At 40.6% G+C, this 20,353-nt stretch overlaps 3 protein-coding genes across 7 annotated transcripts; 1 reads left to right on the top strand and 2 right to left on the bottom strand.

The window, feature by feature from the left end:
• Nucleotides 1-1,133: 1,133 nt before the first annotated feature.
• LOC121760059 (isopentenyl-diphosphate Delta-isomerase I-like) lies at nt 1,134-4,105 on the top strand. The gene is made up of 6 exons (XM_042155663.1): nt 1,134-1,507; nt 1,939-1,994; nt 2,381-2,472; nt 3,168-3,270; nt 3,355-3,492; nt 3,576-4,105. Exons 1-6 carry the CDS (start codon nt 1,293-1,295, stop codon nt 3,833-3,835), a joined length of 864 nt encoding a protein of 287 aa, XP_042011597.1. The 5' UTR covers nt 1,134-1,292; the 3' UTR covers nt 3,836-4,105.
• A 982-nt stretch (nt 4,106-5,087) lies between these two features.
• On the bottom strand, nt 5,088-8,816 carry LOC121762584 (probable protein phosphatase 2C 33). Of its 5 annotated transcripts, none has more exons than XM_042158507.1 (7): nt 8,619-8,816; nt 8,222-8,531; nt 7,451-7,752; nt 6,442-6,738; nt 6,237-6,354; nt 5,684-5,907; nt 5,088-5,589 (listed from the first exon to the last, which is right to left on the bottom strand). In XM_042158507.1, the coding sequence occupies exons 3-7, from the start codon at nt 7,673-7,675 to the stop codon at nt 5,290-5,292; spliced, it is 1,164 nt and encodes a 387-aa protein (XP_042014441.1). In that variant the 5' UTR covers nt 7,676-7,752; nt 8,222-8,531; nt 8,619-8,816; the 3' UTR covers nt 5,088-5,289. The 5 variants fall into 5 exon arrangements, with proteins under 5 accessions (XP_042014441.1, XP_042014443.1, XP_042014444.1 ...); XM_042158509.1 differs by having other exon boundaries at nt 8,406-8,531; XM_042158510.1 differs by having other exon boundaries at nt 8,453-8,531.
• Nucleotides 8,817-12,067: 3,251 nt separating this feature from the next.
• On the bottom strand, nt 12,068-13,445 carry LOC121761077 (thioredoxin F, chloroplastic-like). The gene is made up of 3 exons (XM_042156670.1): nt 13,134-13,445; nt 12,442-12,541; nt 12,068-12,355 (listed from the first exon to the last, which is right to left on the bottom strand). Exons 1-3 carry the CDS (start codon nt 13,370-13,372, stop codon nt 12,221-12,223), a joined length of 474 nt encoding a protein of 157 aa, XP_042012604.1. The 5' UTR covers nt 13,373-13,445; the 3' UTR covers nt 12,068-12,220.
• Nucleotides 13,446-20,353: the final 6,908 nt, after the last annotated feature.

The raw sequence follows: 20,353 nt of genomic DNA, 5'->3' as shown, positions 1-20,353 counted from the left end.
ATACTTCGTTAGTATGACCTAAAAATAAACTAACTATGACCTAAAAATGTGCTTGGCATGACACTGTTTTGCGTTTCTGTATTTAAATTTGGTTTTGATCAAAACCATATATATATATATATATATATATATATATATATATATATATATATATATTAAATAATCATAAATGTTTAGTGCACTAATTAATGCTTGCCCTGTTATTCTGCAACACCTGTATCTTGTGATTATAATATGTTTGGTGTATGAAATGAAAATTAATAGTCTCATTTTCTTGTTATGATTAGTCATCTATCCCACTCCCATCCAATAGATCACATAGTTTACCTATCTTTTTCGTTTGTGTGACAAAATGTGGAATATATATAGCAACTGAAAATGAAAGTTGGCAAAATTAGGGACATTAGATGAATACTACTATAGTATTAACTAAACAATAGATTGTATACCAACTTTTTGTTGCTGATTGTTGTCATATGGAGTAGTATACCAATAATCACTAATTAAATCATACAGTAATATTTAGTTGACTTTTGATCAATCCCAAAATTATAACCTTTTAACTTTAACTTCGTTTTTTGTCAAAAAAAAAACGTAATTTTGTTTATTGTTGTATATTTGATTTTGTCACACTAATTTCAGTTTTGACTTGAGGACAATCGACAAAAGTTGAAAAGTGGTAATTTTTTATTTCAATTTTAAAAGTATAGATCCAAAATCAACTAAAAGTATATATTAAATAATAGTTATCCGAAAAGTTAACTAACCATTGTAATGCTAAATCATTTTTAGCATGGGAGGTATAAAAAATAAATTAGTTAAATAAATGTAATTGACTACTCTATGATATACTATGTTCTCTTTCTACACTACCACTCTATTCCAGTACAATATTTTTTTTAATACAAAGGAGACAAACTAAACTATTTAAATTTTACACAACTCCTCAATTTAGGTATAAATTAAGCTTGAGTTAATTTTATAATATTCGAAATTTGATATATAAAATAATTTATTTTGAAAAACAATTTAAATAATCCTGAAGCTCAATTTATTCCAGTCTCATTTGAGTCCTAAATGAAATAGTAAAATAATAGTAGTAATAAAAATAGAATAGATTTATGCTTACGCCTGGCGGAGGTTCCCATAAACATTTGAGCAGTCAAACTCCACCGCCGCTGACGCCGCAACTGTAATCTGCTCTTTGCTAAATGAAAAATTAATCCCTTTTTTTCTACCTAAAAAGAAAGCCCATCAACTAAAATGCCATATTTTTTCCATTAAAAAGTAAAATGTCGTCCTTGACCATCCCGATTCAAAAATTGGTGGCTGCTTCCACAGCTGCAGCTGCTTTCAAATCTCTCCTTTTTAAACCCACTTCCTGTAGGCCTCTCTCCCATCCCAAACCCACCCCTTTCCGCCTACGTTTCACCGCCTCCGCTACCTCAACTATGGGTGACGTCGCCGCCATGGATGCCGTGCAGAGGCGCCTCATGTTTGAAGACGAGTTTGTGCCCTATCTTTTGATTTTGATTTTTCGTTGCATACATTGACGTGTTATTGGATCTTGGGGTTATTGATGTGGATTTTTTAACATTTTGATTATCTGGGTTTAGCTGAGTTTCTGATTTGAAACTATTATTGATGTCGAATTGATTGTGGAATGAGCTTGATCAGGTCAATTTCCTCTCTCTCTTTTTTTTGTCTTTTTTCTTTTATTTTAATTTGTCCTTTTCTTATTTTTTTCACTGAAATGAATTGCCTTTACTATTTCACTTTCTTCATGAAAAATGGTGGCCGATTCATGTTTAAGTTTCGTTTGTACTCATCAAATGAATATTTCTTTGCCTGAGTGAAAAAAAAGATCTCTCTTTTACAATCAGGGGTGTGCTGTTAGTAGGGATTTTCCTGATTGGTTTTGGTTATTATTCTCTGTAGATGCATATTGGTTGATGAGAATGATCACGTGGTTGGCCATGAATCCAAGTACAATTGTGAGTCATAGTTTCTTAATCCTCATCTTTAGTTTTACGATCATAGCAATTCAGTGGGATATTTAGCACGTTTGACTCGTAGAGTGTTGTGCCTCCGTTAGTGTTGCTGATTTAACGCTTTTGCTATTCGAGAAATATTAGATCCACTGATGGTATGAGGTATGGGTGTTTTGGTTTATTATATGTTCTTTGGTAGAGCTCAAGGTGTTAAATTTAGCTCAAGTTGTGTACCAACAGATGGGAAGCTCTAAGTAGTTTGTCGTTTCCTGCTTGATTGTTAACAATTTGACTTTTGGGTCCCCCGATTCCTAATGCTACTTTTGTGTTTGTGGAAATATTTCTGGTGCTCTGTTAGTACTGACCCGGATATCTCTCTAATATGCAAGGTCATCTGATGGAAAAAATCGAGGCTCTAAATTTGTTGCACAGAGCTTTCAGTGTCTTCTTGTTTAACTCAAAATACGAGCTATTGCTTCAGGTATATCTACCTAGATTGTGATTTGTGCACTCACCGCATATACATTCATGCCATGTCGATCTGTGGTGTTGAATTTTGTTATTATCTGGAAAACTGCGGTGTTCGTATATGCATGAAAGATTGGCTGATTAATGTACAAAATGTTTGAGTGTATATAAATAGGAAACCTTACTTTCAGCTCTTTGTGTATATACTACATATAGATACACAAAATGCTGAAGATGGTGTTTGATGATTCTGAAAAATAGGACTTCCTCCCTTTTCAATATCTCGAAAGTGTATGTAGCCAATACACAAGCTACAGGCTGGAGGCTTTTGCTCACCATAGTTGTTTTATGCCCTCACCTTTGTTGCCGTTACTACCCAGTACCCACTCTTATACAACTTTGCCCGTATCTCCAAGCATATGCTGCTGTGTTATTGCTTGGAGATAAAAGATAAGGATTTATCCATTGCCACCCATTGCCTGAAAGCTCTTCGTTGTTGTGCTCTAACCCACACATGCTGCACAGTTACTCTCCTGTACCCATATAACCTCTGCGATGAGGCTGCTACCTTCTAGCACTAATTAAAAGTTCTTCTAATGTTTCCTATGCTTGTTCTTGCTTATGATATCATTAGTCCTCAAACTTAGGTTATTTCTTAATTCTCATAGTTACACTGTTACATATTTTGTCTTCTTTGATCTTGTGCAGCAACGATCTACAACTAAGGTTACTTTTCCGTTGGTGTGGACAAACACCTGCTGCAGTCATCCACTATACCGGGATTCTGAGCTTATTGAAGAAAATGCTCTTGGTATTTAATTATGCTCATAATTCAATTACAAGCACCTCTTGTCTGAACCCGAACACCTCTTTCTGACCCAATCTTGAATTCAAGGTGTGAGGAATGCTGCTCAAAGGAAGCTATTGGATGAACTTGGCATCCCTGCTGAAGATGTCCCAGTCGACCAGTTTGTTCCTTTGGGGCGTATGCTGTACAAAGCCCCATCCGATGGAAAATGGGGAGAGCATGAATGTAAGTAGCTTGCTTTATATGCATCAATCACTTGTTACATGATTATGTTTTGAGTACATGGTGACGTTTCTTGATATTTGCAGTGGATTATCTCCTTTTCATTGTCCGGGATGTGAGCGTGCATCCAAATCCAGACGAAGTTCAGGATGTGAAATATGTGAACCGGGAAGAGCTGAAGGAGCTTCTACGGAAAGCAGATGCCGGAGAGGGGGGCTTGAAGCTGTCACCGTGGTTCAGGCTAGTGGTCGATAACTTCTTGTTCAAGTGGTGGGATCACGTCGAGAAAGGGACGATAAATGAAGCAGTTGACATGAAGACAATTCACAGGCTGATTGAGAAATGAAGTATTTCTACTGTCTGATTTGGTTTGAACTTGTGTTACTTTATCTTTGAGTTGTTTGAAACTGATCAAACTTGGTTGCCGCATAGGGGTGTTGTTGACGCTGATAAGTCTTTAAATCGAGTTGATTTTGGTGTATTGCAAAATTGATTTGGTGTTGTTCTTGAATTTAGGCAAGGTTCCAAGTTTAGGTATCTCCTTGTGTCTTTGTTGGTGCGTATTTGTTGCGACTGAAATAAATTTATTTTCGTATGTCAAAGGATTGCTGGCTTATCTTGATGCGTTTTACTTATTTTTTTACTGTCGTAGTCGAGAAATTATGTAATGGGTATAGAGAGGCAACCAAACACACTCTCCACGTTGGAGAGAAAGGGGCAAACATATCTCATAGTAGTACTAATTGCATTTGAAATGTGAGAGATTTTAGGCCATATTGCAATTATAACACCACTTTCATACATTGAGAATTTGCCGAAGTTTCTTGTTCAAGCAAATTGTTGTCCAACTCAAATATTGGACTTTGGTAGGTACGAAGGTATGAACATTTTGACATTTAAATGGACGCTGGATACTTGTCAGAAGCGACCCATGTCAGTATTGCATATCAATTTGTATGTCAAAAATCTCCCTCTCGAACTAGTCAAAATCAATCTCCAACTCCTGTAATCATAAAACATTAAAAATTGTTCGAAAGCAAAAGTTCGATTAAATGATCGAATTTAAGAGTGATCCTAACACAAGAAAGACATATGACCATGGGAGAGAGAGACAGAGAGTATTAGCAATGAATATGTGACTTGGTCTGAGAAACAATAGTTTGTACTATGGGTGCGTTCGTTCGGTTTAAAAGATTATATCTCATGATTGAGTATGTACTATTATATTTGGATCATGAGATTTAATCTCACGACTGAATCATAATGGATAATCATATGATTAAGGATGCATCTATGGTTCATGAGTTGTAAAGCAACATGACTACGTGAGCTATATCTTCCCAATAGTGCAAGTTGCAATATCAAAGGTGTAACGAATAATACTGAGAGGTGGTCTAAGATACCGAGACTCTGAGAGAAAGAGGAGGTCTACTGTGCGCGCGCATAGTGAGATGAATAATACTGAGAGGAGGTCTACACACGTGCATAGTGAGCTCCTATTGTTTGCCGGAGAGGGGAGGAGGCGGCACTGGTGGAAGCAGCCGGGAGGGGGAGAATATTATTGATGAAAAGGTTTTGAACAAGGGAAAAAGAGCCGATTCATAAAAACCAAAACAATAGACTCAATTGGCTGAATGCAAAATTCCGATTCTATCTACTTACACCATATATAAACACATAAGCATTCACAATCTCGACAAACTGCACCGCAAGAACAAGCACCATTTCCACATGCTTCGCTACGCCACCACTGTCGTACATTCACCATCACAAAATCCCTCCTTCAGTAGCTCCTATCCTTTATTTTTCCTCAATTGCCCCACTGCCTGTTCTGATAGTGCCACTACGGTTGAGTTCATAAGGATCATGATAGTTTGTGGATTCGTCCTCTTCAGGCGCGGTGGAATTGGCGCTCGAGCTGGTAGACTCGTCTGAGTCAAGGAAGAGGCAGACCACGGCACAGTCATCAACATTTGAAGTTGGATACATATACCTCCATGCTCTAACTGCTGCAGCCACTACTGCTCGAGCTGCATACGAGCGTGTAGGGCAAGTGCCCACGATAGTTACCACCTCCTCGTTCGAGAGCACGTCCCAAACCTGCAAAAAATGTATGCTTTATGCCAACCTCAACAAAATGTAGGAAAGAATGGTATGAACAGAGCTGGTGAGGGATAAAGCTCTGGCATCGCACCCCGTCTGTTGCTAAGACTACAAACTCGTCTTCATCAATGATGCGTCTATATGAGATTTCAGGCACAGATATAAGGCCGAACTCCTTGAGACAGAAATCACCAAACGCACGTGCCATGGCAAGGCCAGGAGCGTCATTGTGTGGCAGCCACACTCTAGCCACCTTAGGTTCGTCCCGGAGGGCAAATATACGACCTCTACATTTTCGGATCCTCTCTTCTTCCGCTGAGAAACAAGAACAGCTTATGAAAAATGACACTCAACTAGACTTGATTCAAGTCCCCATCCATGAATCAAGAATCAAGAATCAAGAATCAAGAATCGATACTCAACACATCACAGTAGAATGTTTTGGCAGAACATGAAAAACAGTAATTAACATAAACAGTGGTACTGATCATCAGCAGAACGTTGAAGATTGCTATATATCATTTGATCACTACACAAAAATATCTAGTTGGAAGTTAATTTTCAAATTTGTCTAAAGAATTGCCATACCAAGTTTAACACAACGTAGTATCCCGTTGTTGAGATGGGGCAGGGGAGTGACTTACCAGGAAGATCAGGCTTGAGATCCACAGTCAACTGTACTGGAACGAATGCATTATTCGCATCTCTCATCCCTAACACAGCTCTTGAGTCCCCAATATTTCCGATTATAAGATCCTGACCCTATAAATAAAAGTATTGTTGAGTGTGTCGATGATATATCCTAATACCTGATATTACCAAAAACCATTGATAAGTATATCATATTACCTGTTTCACCAGGGTCACTGCTGTAGTTCCACTACAGAGGCAATCGAAATTTGTGTTCATTCTCAACTCCTTGTCCATGACCTTAAAGGCATCGAGAAAAGTTTCTTTCAATGTGTTAAAGATCTCAGACTTGCTTCCAGTTTCCCTAAGAATCTCATCGTCTTGCACGTCGACTTCCCAGTGTGCACTCAGCTTCAGAGGAAGAGAATCTCGGACACACTTAGCAACCATGTGACCATAAGGGCCATGGCCGTCAAAGACCCCACAGAAGATCGTGTCTGTTCTTGAACCAAATTTCTGCAATTCATTATTACAGAGGATCAGAAACATCGGTCTCGTCAAATAATTCAAGCAGATGATATAATAGAAAGATTGTGTTTCAAGGGTTTTGCTCAGAAATATGACGCATCATTATTTGACCTTGTTTTCAGATGCAGAAAACGTTGTTCCAAATTAGATAAAACTATTGGTTTTGCTAGGCATTCTCTAGCATTAACCTATGACGAGCTACTATAATGTTCCACATGTAAGACATGAGTCAATCCTATCCTCTCTTAAGATGCTATGCTCCTGTAATAGAAATAACAATAGAGAAACTACAAATTGGATAAATATTATGGAAACATAATATCAGCTATTCCTCTCATTCTTTAATCCAATATGCAAATTTATTGCTTCTGTCAAACTAGCTATAGGCATTGTTGACAATTTCTACATAAGGTGGCAAGATGATAACACACAAACAGAAGTGGCACAAGTTCCATTGTTCCATATAGAAACACTGAATACTATGTACATTCTAGCCATCAAAATGAAACAATGACTACTCATGAGATCAATATCTTAAAAATGCTAACATGATTGCTGAACGCTTCGCCAAAACAATCCTTATATCCTACGCAGCAAATGCAACATGTTAGCAACCATACAGAGTTCAAACCTGTCAAAAGCTAAAAGGAGTAGTTATATGTTTCCCATCATAATTAATGAGCATAGGAGAGGTGCTAACCTCCCAAACAATCATGGCGTCTTGATTGACCCCTTTCTTGCCTTGTTGTGTAAAGAGGGAGGCAATCTCACTTGACCCATTCAAGAACATCCGGTTATGATTCCTGTGCAACCTATTCTCCCTACTGTACTCAAAGGATGTCATTGTCGAAACCTTCTTCTTCTTAGCCACCATGGGAAAAGTGGGCACAGGGCTCCTACTTTCGCAGGAAAAGCAGGATCCCATCGTTAGGAACCTGATGATATTCAATACACACTCCAGACCAACCACACAGTTCGCCCCACTGCTCTCCGTGTTTAAATCTGTCACAAACGATACAATCCCTTCAGTTCTTTACATTAAACTCCAACACTAGAGAAACAGCTCCCCTCCCTCCCCGCACCCCAATACATACAGGTTTTCAATATCATTTGAAAATAAAAGAAGCAATCACACCAAAATTAGCATATATACGCAAAACTGAGCAAATCCTGATACGTGTATATTCATATAACTTGTAAAACGAAGAGACTGCAATTCTAATTCTACCTAGCAAGATAATATGCCACGCAAAAGCCTAATTTCCTAAGAAATGGTGCTTTTCTAAAGGCTAAGATCCGAAATGATTGAAACAGTAAATATCTATAAACAGCAGATCTATATAGAAAACTATATTTCCCCTTACAAAATATTCATAAACCATAATTCCAGTTGAAAAAATCATTCCTCCATATCTATGAACCTCGTATCAAATTGAAAACCGATCGAAAAACAAAAACTCAAGCAACTCACAGTTGAGAGCCAGAATCTTCAACCAAATCCAATAAATGTAGAAAAAACGCCGAATCTCCAACAGCAATCAAACCCAAGGGTTTTAGCTCGATCACTCCAAAAATATTCAACAACTTAACACAGCTCCAACCACATCTTCTTATACAAAACCAGCATTTGCTAAGATCATAATCACAAATCCTACCTCTAAAAACTTAAATAAGCAGCACATATAGAGGTGGAGAGAGAAACCGTGAGGGCTTGGTCACGGCGTGTGTAATTTACTAAGCCGCCTGTCGACTTCACCATCTGAAATTGTTAACGGTTGTCGCTGCATATACATAACATAGGAGTATATATCAATATTATTATATAGTAGTACAACATAAATATCTAATCGTGTGTAGCGTAATCGAACCTTACTGAAGGATTTAAGATGAGAACAACGACGCCACACTTCGTCAATCACAGATTGTCACCCACACGTAACGGGAAATCATATCTTCCATTGATTCATTTTACTCGAGCTCGATCGAATCTTATGTGATGGCTTCGAAGATTCAATTTTTCACTCCACTAAAAATATCGAGCTTATTTAAAACGTAAGTAGTTTAATATAGCAAGAATCCATCCTTATCTATATAGACTACAGTTCGTGAGCTAGTGCCAACTAAGTTATTTTACCGTGCTATGGAATAATAGATTTTGGATATATGGAAACTAATAAAACAAATTTACTAATTGATTTATTTTTCTTTAACCATGTAACCAAAAAAAATGGTGCACCAATTGTACACACATTTATTTAATTTTGACTTAATAGATTTTATTACCATATTCAAGTAATCTCATTAAATATGAATATTAAAAATCTAATACTGTAAAATGTGACGCTGCAAATAAAAATATTAGTGCTACGAATATATACATAGGAAACCAACTAGGTTGACAAGTGGGTATTAAATGGAGGAATGTTGCTTTCCACATCAAAATATGGTAGTGCTAGTATTTTGACTTTATGTTTAATAGTATTTCTTTAATCATTGTTTTCCTTAGTTTGGCAATTATATAATTGCATTATTGATGAATAACTGAAGAGGAACGTGTAGTGAGTAGTTCAAGAAATATTAATAAACAAAACTCGTCATTAATTAAGGCTAAAGTACAAATTGTAGAATTAATCTAAACTTTATTCGGTAAGTTACACTGTTATTTTTTTGTTATGTTGTTTCATAATTTTGTGTGTGAAATTACAATGCTAAGCATGGAATTGTCTTCGGATTTGGACTACTAAACGTGAACAAGAAAAAAATTAAAATAAAAAATGGCACATACACACATGCTAGTTGCAATAGAAAAATATATGGACCACGTCATCCCTGAGTGCAACATGTAATACCCCCATTTAAAATTTCCAAATATCCACCAACCACCAATATTTACCAATATAAATTAGTATTGAAAAATCAATATTCAATAACTACCAATATTTACCAATGTTTAACCATTCATAATGGAGCAATTTGGTAGCTAAACCTGGCTCTAAAATTTAGAGTCTAAATTATGTGACAATATCTGATGTCGAACATGGCCGAGATTCAACCTTCAAAGAAGTGTCATATTTTAGTTTGATTTCTACATTTTGACATTAAACGTTCATGGTAATAGTTTATGGCTGTGAAACCATTATCCTCACACATCTTTGAGGTATCTGACATCTACTTAAATCTGAAGCCCGTGTGTGATTGCCAATGTTTTCAACTGGTCGTCTTAGACACACTCTCCAGGAAGTATTCTTCCTGTCAATAGCATGTTCTTGACGCCTAGGATAAAAGATAAGCTGACTCTTACAGTGGCACTTTTGTCTGAAAACAACATACGGAATTAACATAGTTTTTAGGCGAAAATATATCTAGAATAGGAAATCTTAAGAGCTTGGATATTCTTTCCAGAGTGACAAAAACTTCCTTAGTCAAAACAGAGTTAAACTACTCCATCCGTCCCACCTTAGTTAGGACATTTCTTTTTAGCTCGGAGATTGAATAATGAGTGTTTAAAGGTTAAGTGGAGAGATTATAAAGTAGGAAAGATAATAAAATGAGAGAGAGTAAAGTTCTTGCCAAAATGAGTCAACTATCTTGGGACGACCCAAAAAAGAATATGACTCAACTAGCATGTAAACTCTCTCTCTCCCTAGTATTTAGCCAGTCAAAATCAGCTAACATTCCAACCAATTAAGCCACAATTATCGATTTTCTCATCTAGCTCATCCGAATGCTAGGAGAAACACATCCCAAAAAGGAACAAAAGCACAAAAACATCAATCAACATCACAATCAACACACATACATAGACAGACTCAAGCATACGCCGTAAGTGAAAATCACCCAAGTGAAAATCAATACCCTTAAGAGCCCTGCCATGGCGCTTAGAATCATGAGCCTTCAGCACTTCAATTGGGGCCTCTCCCCTATGATGCCCACCATACTTGTTGATAAGAGGGGAAGTCCATGAGACTTATATAGTAGATTAAGCTCTGGTGATGAGAGGAGAGGCTCATGAGAGAGGAGAGGCACATGAGTCTTATATAGTGGATTAAGCTCTGGTGATAAGAGGAGAGGCCCATGACACTTATATAGTGGATTAAGCTCTGATGATAAGAGGGGGAGAGACCCATGAGACTTATATAGTGATAAGAGGAGAGGCCAATGAGACTTATATAGTGGATATATAGTGGATTAAGCTCTGGTGATAAGGCCGATGAGACTTATATAGTGGATTAAGCTCTGGTGATAAGAGGAGAGGCCCATGAGAGGAGAGGCCCATGAGACTTATATAGTGGATTAAGCTCTGGTGATAAGAGGAGAGGCCCATGAGACTTATATAGTGGATTTAGCTATGGTGATATGGCCCATGAGACTTATATAGTGATAAGAGGAGAGGCCCACGAGACTTATATAGTGGATTAAGCTCTGATGATAAGAGGAGAGGCCCGTGAGACTTATATAATGATGAGACTTATATAGTGGATATATAGTGGATTAAGATCTGGTGATAAGAGGAGAGGCACATGAGACTTATATAGTGGATTAAGCTCTGATGATAAGAGAAGAGGCCCATGAGACTTATATAATGATAAGAGGAGAGACCCATGAAACTTATATAGTGGATTAAGCTTTGGTGATAAGAGGAGAGACTCATGAGACTTATATAATGGATTAAGCTCTGGTGATACCGTCCATGAGACTTATATAGTGGATTAAGAGGAGACGCCCTTGAGACTTGTATAGTGATAAGAAGCTCTGATGATAAGAGGAGAGACCCATGAGACTTATATTATTATATTCATTTTTATGTTTCAATTGCCAACACCCTCCCTCAAACCCGATCCCGGGTTGATACCATGATAGAAATCCATGGGTTCCATCTTAAAACCAATTGGTATTAAGAGGAGAGGCACATGAGACTTATATAGTGGATTAAGTTCTTTCTGTACACCGATGTGAGATATTATTATATTCATTTTTATGTTTCAATTGCCAACAACTTCAAATTTGGACGGCGTTATTGACGTAGTTTAGGATACGCTATTATCGTTAGTTTCTGCCTTAATCTATTTTCTTTATAATTTAAATATATTGTGAGGAGGAATTTGGATCCTAAATAGTCGAATAATATATTTATTTCAAAATCATATTCCATAATGAATATTCTATATACTATTATTTTAAAAGTACTAGTACAAGGAGTAGTATTTTTCGATTGTTGAAATACTTATTAAAGTGCGTATGTTTAGCTAAGAAATCAAACCGTATATACCATTCTAAATATAAATACAATTATTAAGATAAGAAAAAAATGATTTGATTGAGTACATTTTAATCTTTTAATGGAGAGATCATCACACATAAAACTTTCATATCAACAAGCTAAATGGTTTAAAATATTCAACTTCATTGCATCAATATCTCTCTCCTAAATCTATAGAAAAAGTAGAAATTTACTACTATTAATTACTACTTAGGTAGATCTAGCCACTTCAATTGCATGAACTAAATCATCAAATTTAGCTCCTGTGACTTCTTTAATCACCTTTTCATCCTTCAATATTTTGAATGTGGGAACCACCTTTATCCCAAGCTCCTTTGCCAATGGCTGCATCACAAATTAAAACCAAAATTCAAAACAAACGTTAAAACATATACAAACACATAAGATTTTGATCTATATATGCAATGCACCTTGTTTTCTTGGTTACAGTCTAATTTTAGGAACACAATGTCCTCATGCTTTTCAGACAACTCTTCAAACTTTGGAGCCATCACCTTGCACGGGCCGCACCTGCACGTACAATCAAGGTTGTAAATGAGTCGAGCTGAACTGAACAGGCACTCGTGCACAAACTTGTTTGGAATTTTACAAATCAAGGTTTATGTTTGACTTTATCAAACGAGTGGAGCTTGAGCCATTTAATTTGGAACATATATCATCACCTAATCCTTCAAATATTCAATCATACTCCTGTGATTGATAATCAAATACTCGTCACCTAATTAAATTGAGTTACCCTGTGATTGATAATCAAATAGAACGATAACTGTGGCTAAGTCCAGAAGTTTAACTTAAATGAATTTTAGAATACAGCGTCGGATTAATCATATTTCGTTCCATTGATGAAATGGTATAAATTTGTAGCGTTTAACTTATTCGATCTATGTCTGCTGAACGGAAATTGAAATTACTAGTTTAAATTTGTCAATATACTACTCCATAATCAACTTGCAAGCATTAAAATCCATATTTAATGATTGAGTACTCCATAATCGAAGATGATGATCACATTTCTCTCAAATCTACACAATTCCGAGATCCAATCGAAAGGTCGAGCGATGTGATCCTTTGATCTAAATAAATTAGCGATGGGGAAACTCACCACTGAGTGTACATATCAAGGACGACAATCTTATCGCCGGCGGTTTTCACAATCGGCCAGAATGTATCCTTGTTTACCTCCTTAACTTGTCCCGCCGCCGCAGCCGGAGCCGCCTCTGGTTCGGAACTGGCCTTCGTCCTCAGCCGTCTCTCCCTCTTTGCAGCGGCGATAATCGCCGGAGACACAGAATTGTACGGTATCGAGGTCCTTGGAGCTAAACTGTACACCTGCAGAGCCATCGTCGCTAATCGCTATGTGATTGATTCAGATTGTACTCCGTATTTTCGAGTATAGAGAAAGATGTATGAAGCTGCTGAGCAAACTGGACCGTTGATTTATGGAGGCCAGAGATGACGATATTACCCTCAATTTTTTTCCTTAGGGACAAAAGGTGATTCGCTCACCCCAGGCGCCCCCATAACCCGGCCCGACATCGCTATGGAGGGGTTCAAACACGGTACCTCAGCGGCCCATTAGGTGGGAGGAACTTACACTGGTAACCAGCACACAAGGAGCCACCACAGTGGTGAAACTCCCACACTGCGGCTGCCAGCATTCGATCCTGTCTGCTTAGGGACAATCTACCACCCAGGAACCAACTGAGTTAAGCCCGTGCGGGTTTGGTCAAAATTGATCTTGAACATATGCTCATTTTTTTCCTTGTTTATATTTATTCATGAGTAAGGTCAAAATTGGTCTTGAACATATGCTCATTTTACGATTTTGGTCATAAACTTTATCTTTTGAGGTTTTGCACCCTGAACATTTCAAATCGGATCACAATTGGCCATGGACTAACTGTTCCGTTAGTTTTTAAACGGTCAATGAGTTTAATCCCGATTTTGACCAAATTAGACTATTAATTATAATTTTTACTCCCTAATTATTTCTTAAATTTCTTAATTAAGCCCATTTAACAGTCAATATTTTTTAATCGGATTTTGACCCAATTAATCATTTTAAAGATAATTCTTAATTATTTAAAAAATAAAATTATTTATTCTAAATAAAATAAAAATTTATTTAAAAAATGGAATGAATATAAGATTAATTCATTAGGGAGCCTCCCCTCCGCCGCCGTTAGAGCATCCAATATAGGGGCGGCGCGTCGGCCGCCCCGACCGCCGAGGACGCAGCTATCTATAGTGGGAAGGGTGTCCGCCCCGTAGCGGACAAAATTTTCGGGGCGATCGGCGACTAGGCGCCGAGGACGCGCCTACCGCGGTGCGCCGTGCCGGCCGGCGAGCCGGCCTATAGTGCAGAGGTGAGCGGCGCGCCGGTTAGGGGCGGACGATTTTTTTTGTTTTTTTTTTTTAATTCAATTTAATTTACCTATAAATACACCTCATTCCCCTCATTATTTTCACACCATTCCAACTCTTCACTCATACTTTCTCTTACTAAAATTTGTGGATTCCATATGTATTAAAAATGAACGATTTGTGGAATGACGCGTGGAATTCTCTGATTCAAGAGGCGCAAAACCAAGCCGACGAGGAGGACGCGGCGCGCGGCGGAATTGGCGGAGGCCGCGATCACTCGTGAGATTATTGTTCGTCGGACCATCCAACGAGACCATAGCGGAGCGCACCAGCGGCTAATGGTGGACTACTTTGTGGATAACCCCCGTTATCCACCCGAGATTTTCCATCGGTGTTTCAGAATGTCACAATGGCTCTTCACCCATATAGCGATGAATTTGGCGGAGCGGTACAGGTGCTTCACCCTCCGGAGTGATTGCACTGGCCGGATCGGGCTGTCTACTTTTCATAAATGCACCGCTGCAATTAGACAGCTTGCCTATGCCGGACCGGCTGATATGTTCGACGAATACTTACAGATGGGTGAGACGACTAGCCTAACGGTGCTCAGGCAGTTTTATAAGGGGATCCAGGAAATCTTTGGTCCGGAGTTCCTACGAAAGCCAACCTTTGATGAGTGCCAGAGACTGCTAGATATGCACAGTTCGGTGCACGGTTTCCCAAGGATGTTAGGGAGCATCGATTGCATGCATTGGGAGTGGAAAAACTGCCCGGTAGCGTGGAAAGGCCAGTTCATTACTGGTTTCAAAAGCAAAGGTCCATCGATGATTATGGAAGCCGTTGTTGACTACCGCTTGCGGATATGGCATGCGTATTTCGGTGTTGCAGGTTCAAACAACGACATCAACGTTCTGCAGTCATCGCCTCTCTTCAATGATGAGTGCCGGGGGGAGGGTCCAGAAATCAGCTTCGTAGCCAACGGAACGCAGTACAACATGGGGTACTATTTGGCAGATGGGATATACCCTCGTTGACCCATATTCGTCAAGACAGTTCGCCAACCGGTTGGACCGAAGAAACAATATTTTGCGCGAAAACAAGAGGCTACTCTGAAGGATGTTGAGCGAGCTTTTGGTGTGCTCCAAGCGCGATGGGCCATTATACGGTGCCCGGCACGAGTTTGGCACGAAGATGATGTCGCGAATATTATGTTAACATGTATCATATTGCACAATATGATAATAGAAGATGAAGGCTTTGCTGCGGAGCGCTGGGCACCGGAAGATGGTGCAAGTTCAAGTCACGGTGTTGCCTCCGTGCCGATACAGATGGGTGTACCACGTAGTAATGAATATTTGCTCCAACGCTTCACTGATATGCGCAGGAGCACAGCACATACCACACTCCAGGCCGATTTGATTGACGAGGTATGGGCACGTAGGGGAGGGGGCGCAGCGTGAAGAAGTGGTGTGATTTTCTGTAGATTAAATTTTCGTTGAATAATTTTTCCATTACTTTAATATGACGAAAATTTAGTATTCAACTTTAATTTATTTAATTATAGCCGTTTTTTCTAATTATTTACACTCCAGTAATTTTAATTATAATTGAACTAAAATAAACAAAAAATAAAATAAAATGAAAAGTGGCTAAAAAAGTGTCTTCTATAGCTGCGGACACTTTTTTTTGTGGGCGCAGACAAATAAGAAGTGGTTGTGGACAAAAAAAATGGTGGGGCTATTGGAAGTAGAGATGCCCACCGGTTCCGGTTCCGGTTCCGAACCGGAACCGTCGCAATTTTCCCGAACCGGAACCGTCGCAATTCGGGTCGCGGTCCGGTTCAGGTTCAAGATATTCTGAACCGGAACCGTCACCGAACCGGCGGTTCGGGACGGTTCGGAACCAGCGGTTAACCGGCGGAACCGCCGGTTCGGGCACGTATATCAAGGCATCGGGGATGGGGCCGACGGTGACAGCTTTTCAGCTGCAAAACCGGCCGGTTTCGGCGGTTTTTTGGCGGTTAACCGGCGGTTAACCGTGAAAACCGGCGGTTTTCCGCCAAAACCGCCGGTTTTCCGAATATTCAATTTTTTTTTTCAAATTCGAATTCTTCCATAAGAGTTTCTCTCTTCAATCTCCCAATTCTCTCTCTTTGTCTCCAATTTCTCATTTGTGCTATCGTGCTTCCATTTAATTACGCAAGTGCTACTCTTATTACGCATTGTTATACACTTATACTTGTTCCCGTAGTTCTATAAGTTGTCTTTCTTTCTCAATTGCTAAAACAAAAAAATATATATTATTCCATATTTCTACATTTCTACATAGCAATATGTCATCATCCCGAGAACTACGTGGATTTTGATTCCTCAATAAAATTGTGGATACGTAGGCAACTCAACTTAAATTTGAAAAGTTTAACTTTGAAAGTTTAAGTTGAGCTCAAGCCCTTTTCAATTTTTTTCCCCCATTTCATGTTTTTTTCAATGTAAATTATATTACATTGTTGTATGTTGTATACTTGTATACTTGTAGTTGTAGTCTTGTAGATGTATTATGTATATGTATTGGAAGTGTCCGCCTTATAGTGGATGCTTTTACAGCATTGCCATTCCCGAGTACCAACTCCAAAAACTGATTGAAGTCAGCCCTCCCTTAGGGTGTCCACTATAAGGCAGACAATTCCAATAGCCCCGCCACTTTTTTTGTCCACAACCCCAGTTTATTTATCCGCGCCCACAAAAAAAAGTGTCTGCAGCTATAAGCCGGACACTTCCAATAGCCCCGCCACGGTTTTAGCCACTTTTCATTTTATTTCATTTTTCGTTTATTTTAAATCAATTGTAATTTAAATTATCGGAATGTAAATAATTAGAAACCGAGGTAATACTGAAATGTAAAAAAAGTATTGGGACCAAATATTCGTTGTATTATGGAACTGAAAAAAATTATACAACGAACATATTAAAAAAATACAAATAAAAACACTGCCACCGTCTAATCGACGGCGGAATCGGATTCCTCATCCTCTTCTCCGACGCCTCCCCCGCTGCCGCTCGCCCCCCCACCGCATCCTCAGGCAACCCCAGCTGATTCTGGATCCGACACATGAGCTTGTAGTATATACCCTTGGTGATCGGGTCGGTTGCGGTCTCGTAGAAACGGCAGTTGTCTTGCAGTTGTTTCATCAACTGCACATCAAGACCTCGTGGGAACCAGTGGCCATGGATGGCGGTATAGGGGCGGGCTGTGAGATGCGCGATCCAGACTCAGCCGACGAGAGGCGGGAGGCACCTGCAGCCCCTCTAGCGCTTCGGATAGAGGCTTGGCCCGGAAGGCGTGGGCGCCTAGAGTGTGTAGTACGCTTGATGTCGTTGCCGCTGGGCGTCGTTGGGCGTCGATTGATTGCGAGCCGCTGCCGCTGCTGTAGTCCCCGGCTATGTTGTGTCTAGTACGCTTCGCCCCAGGAGCTCTTCCCCACTCTTGCGCACAGATGGACCTGAATTTTGGACAGTGCTCGAGATACTCCTCCCACATGGTGAACTTCGGCCAGCCTTCCGTGTTGAATTGGGTCATCGACAGCGCCTTGACGTCGGCCTTCTCTTCGGCCACTCTCCGTAGTGAGCAGGTTGTTCTCGTATATGCCAGCAAACCTCTTGGTGGCCCTCAGAATCCTAGACCACTTTTTGCGGAGCTGTTCCCCGTCACGCGATTTGGCCTCTCTCGGCTTGAACTCGTTGTATGCCAACAGGAAGCGCTTCCAAAAGCTCGGCTCGGTCTGATCGGTGTCCACTATGGGGTCCGATGTGACGGCATCCCACGCCCTCGCCACAACAATGGACTCCGCTTTGGTGTAGTGCGTGGCCCATTTACCGCCGGCCCCCGTTGCCTCGCTGCCACCTCCTCCGCCACCGCCGCCGCCTCTGCTTCCACGCGCCCCACCAAGCTCGCCGACTCTCGTCGGAACGGGCGTATCCGGTACACCCGGACTGAGCAGACTCATCATCGTCTCCAGTGCGTCCCGATCCACTTCGGTGAAAGGAGATTGGCTGGATTGGAAAGGGGTCTCCGGCTACGGATGGCTAAGCGCGTCCAAGTTGGGTCTGTAATCACCAAACGCCGAATGACCCAAATTCCTCTGAAAAGAGGCCTAACCTCGAAATTGGGTCTGTTGCCACGGCGGGGAGGTCGGCGACCACGTGTGGCCTGGAGGGAGCGCGGGACTCGACCTCCACGGCTGAGATGGAGGAGGAGTTGGACTCGAACCCTAAGGCTGGGAAAGATAGCCGCCATATCCCGATTCGTCAGTTTCGGGTGATTCGTCGTCTCCACCGTGCATTTTTAAAGAGTGAAAAAGTAGAGAGTGAATTAATGGAGAAAGTGTGAAATGGGTGGTGGAGGAGTGGTATTTATAATAAAAATTTTGAAAAAAAAAATTAAAAATGGTCGGATGCTGCCGGCGCGCCTATAGGCGCGGCGAGGCACGCCCGACGTGTCCTCGCCCCCTTCTCGCCGAATGGCCATCCGCCCTAAAAAAATGTGTCCGCCTCGGGGCGGACGCTTCCTACACTATAGCGCAGCGCGGTAACGGCGGATTGGGGGTGGCCGGCGCGCCGGCCCTATTGTGGATACCCTTACGACTCCCTGACCCCCACTTGCAGCCTCTCCCTCTTCAACCACAGCTTTGGCAACACCTACAACCTCCCCCCACCACCGCTAACTACTCTTCCCTCCTCAACTGCGGCTGGTCCAATGTCGTGCTCCTATTCTCGCCTCCAACGGCCTGCAATATGACTGATTGCATCTCTGCTGTTTGGCTCGCCGGCACTGAGCTCGGGCAAGTTTGAGTACCAGAATTCGTCTATCACCGTGAGCGGAGACATAGACCTCGATCTCGGCTCTATACATGTTGCTAGGGATTTGAGTCTCCCTGTAAACGGCGTCGTTAATGCTCTGGATTGTGAACTAGAACCCTTCATCTCATGCGATGGACACCAGGATGATCAAATCGGCAAGGATTTCGTCCAATTCGAGTGACGCCGTTTGCGCGAATGACAGTTGGGTTGTTGTGTATGTGTTTTCTAGGGCTCAATTTGATTGGGGATTTTATGATATTGATGAAGAGGAAGGGATGTTGATGTGGAAGATACTGATGTAGAAGTCGTCGACGATGCTCTCGAGCATGACGGAGAGGGTGAGGTTGCAGAGGCGGAGGAGGGCAGAGTAGCGGGTAATTAATGTCTTTGGAGAAGGTCCAGGAGAAGCCTTGAGGGGTGGGCTCGGGGGTGTTGGTCCCTTTTGGCCTTCCAGGAGCTGCCGTAGGAGCTGAAACACTTGGCCGGACATGTGAGCTTCTTCTTGTAGCAGGGTCCCTTTTCAGAGCAGACAACAGTGGGGCGTACGATGCCATGCGTGGAACCGCCTCCGCTGGGGCCGCCACCGTAGTTGCCGTAGCCAGGTATGCCAAAGCCGTTACTTGAGCGGCCGCCGGCCTGGTTGATGGCAGAGGGGTTGGGTCGGGTGGCTATGGCTGCGAGATGAGGCGTAGGGAAAAGAGGAGAATATCCATTTAATAAATATCCATTTAAAATCATAATTAACAATCTAATTTGGTCAAAATCGGGATTAAATTCGTTGACCGTTAAAAAACTAATGTAACAGTTAGTCCATGACCAATTGTGATTCGATTTGAAATATTCAGGATGCAAAAATTCAAAAGATAAAATTTAAGACCAAAATCATAAAATGAATCTATGTTCATGACCAATTTTGACCTTTACTCTTTATTCATTATTATTCATTTTTAATCGACTCTAATTTTATGCCAATACAAAAAATAAATGAAGAAAGATCATCGAATTATAAATCGTCGTATTTTCCCATGATTTTATAAGTAAATATATGGCTTAACCAGTTCCATAGTATCCACACAAAAATAAAAAAGAAACGAATCAAATG

This window comes from Salvia splendens, chromosome 13 (assembly GCF_004379255.2).
Source record: "Salvia splendens isolate huo1 chromosome 13, SspV2, whole genome shotgun sequence".
NCBI lineage: Eukaryota > Viridiplantae > Streptophyta > Magnoliopsida > Lamiales > Lamiaceae > Salvia > Salvia splendens.
This window is presented reverse-complemented; position numbering and strand designations above follow the sequence as displayed.

What these genes read in the sequence shown, in the direction of transcription:
- LOC121762584 (XM_042158507.1), bottom strand. Translation starts at nt 7,675, where the DNA reads ATGGGATCCTGCTTTTCCTGCGAAAGTAGGAGCCCTGTGCCCACTTTT. An exon ending in ACGCCATGATTGTTTGGGAG is followed by an intron (nt 6,739 to 7,450) that starts GTTAGCACCTCT and finishes AATGAATTGCAG; the next exon opens with AAATTTGGTTCAAGAACAGA. An exon ending in CAGTGACCCTGGTGAAACAG is followed by an intron (nt 6,355 to 6,441) that starts GTAATATGATAT and finishes TTTTATTTATAG; the next exon opens with GGTCAGGATCTTATAATCGG.
- LOC121760059 (XM_042155663.1), top strand. Translation starts at nt 1,293, where the DNA reads ATGTCGTCCTTGACCATCCCGATTCAAAAATTGGTGGCTGCTTCCACA. An exon ending in CGCCTCATGTTTGAAGACGA is followed by an intron (nt 1,508 to 1,938) that starts GTTTGTGCCCTA and finishes TATTCTCTGTAG; the next exon opens with ATGCATATTGGTTGATGAGA. An exon ending in CCATGAATCCAAGTACAATT is followed by an intron (nt 1,995 to 2,380) that starts GTGAGTCATAGT and finishes CTAATATGCAAG; the next exon opens with GTCATCTGATGGAAAAAATC.
- LOC121761077 (XM_042156670.1), bottom strand. Translation starts at nt 13,372, where the DNA reads ATGGCTCTGCAGGTGTACAGTTTAGCTCCAAGGACCTCGATACCGTAC. An exon ending in CTTGATATGTACACTCAGTG is followed by an intron (nt 12,542 to 13,133) that starts GTGAGTTTCCCC and finishes TTGTACGTGCAG; the next exon opens with GTGCGGCCCGTGCAAGGTGA. An exon ending in ACTGTAACCAAGAAAACAAG is followed by an intron (nt 12,356 to 12,441) that starts GTGCATTGCATA and finishes TTTGTGATGCAG; the next exon opens with CCATTGGCAAAGGAGCTTGG.